The sequence below is a fragment of the Notothenia coriiceps genome, unplaced genomic scaffold, assembly GCF_000735185.1.
Source record: "Notothenia coriiceps isolate Sejong01 unplaced genomic scaffold, NC01 NC01_scaffold00007314, whole genome shotgun sequence".
Taxonomy (NCBI): domain Eukaryota; kingdom Metazoa; phylum Chordata; class Actinopteri; order Perciformes; family Nototheniidae; genus Notothenia; species Notothenia coriiceps.
In genome coordinates, this window is record NW_011340015.1 from 3,734 (window position 1) to 8,228 (window position 4,495).

Consider the following 4,495-nt stretch of genomic DNA (forward strand, 5'->3'; position numbering starts at 1 on the left):
ACGCCGGACTGCTCCTCGATCACCTCCACCGCCTGGCACAGGAGAGACAACAAGACGTCACAGTGTCCCATTAACACTTTGATTTCTCTGACACTGCCTTTCTGTGCGAGGTATGTGTGTATGAATGTGTGTTCTTCAGCAAGACTATTCAATCTACACATATTACATCAATCAATCAATGTTTATTTATATAGCCCAATATCACAAATGTATCATAATGTTACATTTGTCTCAGTGGACTTCACAGTTTGTACAGAATATCAGTATGACAATACGACACCCTCTGTCCTTAGACCTTCACATCGTACAAGGAAACACTTCCAGAGAAAACCCACAGTTTAAAGGGGAACATGGGAGAAACCTCAGGGAGAGCAACAGAGGAGGGATCCCTCTCCCAGGACGGACAGACGTGCAAAAGATGCCGTGTGTAAATCGAAGAGATAATACATTTGACATTTTACAGTTGAATTGTTCCGGCCAGATAGATAAGTAAGAAGTTGAAGCTTCAGTTGGTGGCTAAACCAAGACAGACTTTCTTCTCACTGCTCCTTTCCATCATGGGCTACTAAAAACTGCTTTAATTGTACATGTTTTGAAATAATTACCATGAGTGGAATAAAACGAATGACAACGTTTCCAGCCTTGTACCTGGATGTGGTTGGGCAGCAGGGTGAAGATCTTCTCCGTTGTGGAGCAGAGGAGGGTCCAGCAGCTGTTGGGGGGGTTGGGGAGGGCCATGGCCTGAGCCAGGCCCTGCAGCAGGGAGCTGCACAGGACCAGGCGCTGGGGTCGGAGGTCGTCCTGGAACTGCTGCAGACCCAGACTCTCTGTGTGGACCTGCAGCTTGTCCTCAGCCACATGCTTCATCCACAGACCCAGACCCTCATACAGGTGGGCCCGGGTCAGGAGCTGGGGGGGAGAGACATCACCAGAGTCAGGTCCAACGGGAGGGCTGGAGATTAAAGCGTGCATCTTATGTCTAGGTTCCTCTAGATAATTATAATAATAATAATTATTGCCAGAATTGTCTTTCTAAGTTCCTTATAATACATTTCATCTGTGAAATAGGTGGAGAAAAAGGTTCTACTTCAATGTCAAATGTTACTGAAGAAGAACTTACACTGAGGCTGTGCACAAGAGGTGGGGCCAGCCATGAGCCCAGGAAGAGAGATGCACTCTGGGAAGTCTGAGCCTGACAGGATGCGAGGCACAGACACTGGTGCTGCACGTCCTCTCCTGGGGAGGAAACAGACGTGAGAGGGGGTCGGACTCCTCAGGAACATCCGAGAACTCTTCAGAGAACTCTTCAAAGAACTTACCGAAGCTGAGTCTCATCAGAGGGGACAGCACGGCGCTCCAGTTGATGGGGGGGTACTGGAAACTGGATCCAACGGAGGCCAACGGGGTCAGAGCCGCCTTCACCAGAGATGGAGGGGAAAACTCTGGACCTGGAGATTCATAAAAGCAAGAAGAAAGTTCTAGCAGAGGCAGCAATATATATAAATCTATTTCACTCAGTGGACATTCTTAAACGACAGCTGAAGACACATCTTTTTAGATTAGCTTTTTATTTGAGACACTTTTTATTTGCGACCCCTTTTAAATGGTGTTTTGATTTTCATTATATATTATTTTTATATTGTTTTATTTATTTCAACGCTTTAATACGCTTTATTTAAATAAATAAAAAAGTGTTTTATTAGCGACACTCCCTCTTTTAATCTTTATAATTCATATTATATACATTTTTTTAAACTGTCAGATTGTTATATCATGCTGTGGAAAAAGGTATACCGTCCGTCCTGAAGTTTCTTCTTCTCTGCTTTAATGTGTGATGAGTGCCATGTTTCTCTTTGAGCTGCACCTAGTGTATGAAAAGCGCTATACAAATAAAGCGGTATTATATAGCTTAAAGTATCATTTTGACAACAAGAAAGATACACTCTGGAAATTCAATTTCTAAGTGTGATATAATGTCTCCTCTGTTGTAATACCTTTAGACCAGGTTGGAACCACAATCATTTTTTAAGTGACTTTCCTTCATCTTAGATAACAGATGGGAAAGAGTTTCTGACAGGAATCATTTTTAACGTCTAAGAGAACACATTAGAAATAAAACAAAGGAATTCCACCAGCACTTGTTCCCCACATTCTATTTAGTTCAACTTTATTAAACAAACAGATTTGTAGACAGACACTGACACACTGATTGGAAGGAAATATAATGAATCAACAAACCTTTTCTTCCTGCCTCTGTGATGAAGTCAATGATGGGTCTGAGGAGACTTTTCTCTGAGAGGTAACTGAAGTCCTGAGGAACTGAGGACAGGAGGACATGGAGACAGATATATCACAGCAGACAGCTCCTCGTCTTATCAACAGACACCAGATTGTGCTCCTACCTGCTGTGTGGCTGTGGCTGGTGGACATGTGGGCCAGCTGCAGGTGTCCCAGCAGACAGGCGCTGTTGGACTGCAGGCCGATGGCTCCAGAGAAGGTGATGATCTGCACAAACATCAGATGGATTTTATAAAGCCCAATTTGGGACATGTTTTCAACAGAGCAGCAGGTAGATGAGACATCACACATGGATTAAAGGTAACATCAAGTAGAACATTAAAAAACAGTAAAGATATACATATCAACAGTAGAAGGTAGTACATGTATACATATCAAAGTGAAGGATGTACTGTATATCTATAGAGATATCTATTGGAATCAACAGTATAGTCATTACAGAAAGAAATGGAACAATGATCAGAAATGGTGTCCATTTCTGAAATGACTTCTGACATCTTGTAATATTCAGAAATAATAATTAGAGAGGGAAGGTGAAACTTTTGAAGATGTTTCCGTACCTGTGTGACGGCCCGGATCACCTGGTTCAGGCGGCTCTGCTGCGGAGAGGACAGCTCCAGCTCACCGGTTTGCTGTTCAACGAGACAAGCGGCCAATAACACTGACAGTAGAGGAAGAAACTCACGAATGAGAGCAACTTTATGTCATCTACGATGACGTCATCTATGTTGACGGAGTATACTTGAAATAGTGGCTCTGCACGGCCGGCCCCTATCTTCGTCTCCACCGGGGGTAAACCTATTTCATTAACCCAAAGAGTCAATTTTAGCCTAGCAAATTTTATATACATAACAAACACAATGACATTGAATTCTGCCAAATTATACATGAATGCCATGATCATCTCACATCTTACATACTGTCTCACAAGCTGGGGGCAAACTAACAGCTCCACACTGAAGCCACTAGCAACCCTGTACAAACAAACCCTCAAAGTACTGGACCAGAAACCTAACTGCTCCCATCACTGTACCATCCTCAACAAGCATAACATCCTGAGTTGGGAAGATTTAATAAAGTAGAGGGAACATCGTTCTGGTTTACAAAATCCTGCACAATACAGCCCCCCCTACAATGCTTAAATCACTGCAAGATGACCTAGTCTGCCCTCTTACCCAAATCATCAATTCATCTGTATTACATGGGACATTCCCAAGTGCATGGAAGACTGCAATTGTAACCCCCATTTTCAAGTCAGGTGACCCTCTGAACATCAACAACCACCGCCCAATTAGCATCTTACATGTAGTATCCAAGGTGTCTGAGAAGTGGGTGTCAGAACAGCTTGTCTCCTTCTTAAACAACAGTCCATTTCAACTTCATCCCATGCAGTTTGGCTTCAGGGCAAATTATTCAACCGAAACAGCCAACTGCTTTTTTATAGAAAAGGTCAAAGCAATGGTTGACAAAGGAGGTGTTGTTGGTGCAGTATTCCTGGATCTACGCAAAGCTTTTGATACAGTCAACCATAAGGTCCTTCTGTACAAACTGTCGGCTTTTAACTGCTCTCCATTAACACTCAGTTGGATTGAATCATACCTCACTGGTAGGCGTCAGCATGTTATCGTCAATAATCGACTCTCTCGAGCTCTAGACTTAAGCACCGGAGTACCACAAGGTTCAATACTTGGTCCACTTATTTTTTCCCTATATATTAATGACCTGCCACCTGTCTGTCCTGATCTGGAAACACAGCTATATGCCGATGACACTGTGATATATGTGCATGCCAATACAAAGCAAAAGGCTGCTGATAAACTCACCTCAGCTTTAGTGCTGGTCACTAGCTGGCTACACTGCTCCTGTCTTCAGCTTAATGTCAACAAAACAGTTGGAATGTTTTCACAAAAAGAAAATGCAACATTGTGTCATCTATAAGCATCTCAGGTGAACATATTAACATTGTGCCTCAGGTTAAGTACCTTGGAATCATTATTGACTCTAATTTAACATTCAAAACACAATTCAAAAAAATGACCCAAAGAGTCAAGTTTAGCCTAGCAAATTTTAAATACATAGGAAACACAATGACATTGAATTCTGACAAAATTATACATAGAATAGCCATGATCATGTCACATACTTACATACTGTCTCACAAGCTGGGGGCAAACTAACAGCTCCACACTGAAGCCAC

General features: G+C 42.5%; 1 protein-coding gene across 1 annotated transcript; it reads right to left on the reverse strand.

Annotated features, from left to right (window-relative positions):
- Nucleotides 1-540: 540 nt before the first annotated feature.
- LOC104943982 (focadhesin-like) lies at nt 541-3,918 on the reverse strand. The gene is made up of 7 exons (XM_010769449.1): nt 3,898-3,918; nt 2,859-2,930; nt 2,403-2,505; nt 2,239-2,319; nt 1,320-1,448; nt 1,121-1,236; nt 541-909 (listed from the first exon to the last, which is right to left on the reverse strand). Exons 1-7 carry the CDS (start codon nt 3,916-3,918, stop codon nt 556-558), a joined length of 876 nt encoding a protein of 291 aa, XP_010767751.1. The 3' UTR covers nt 541-555.
- Nucleotides 3,919-4,495: the final 577 nt, after the last annotated feature.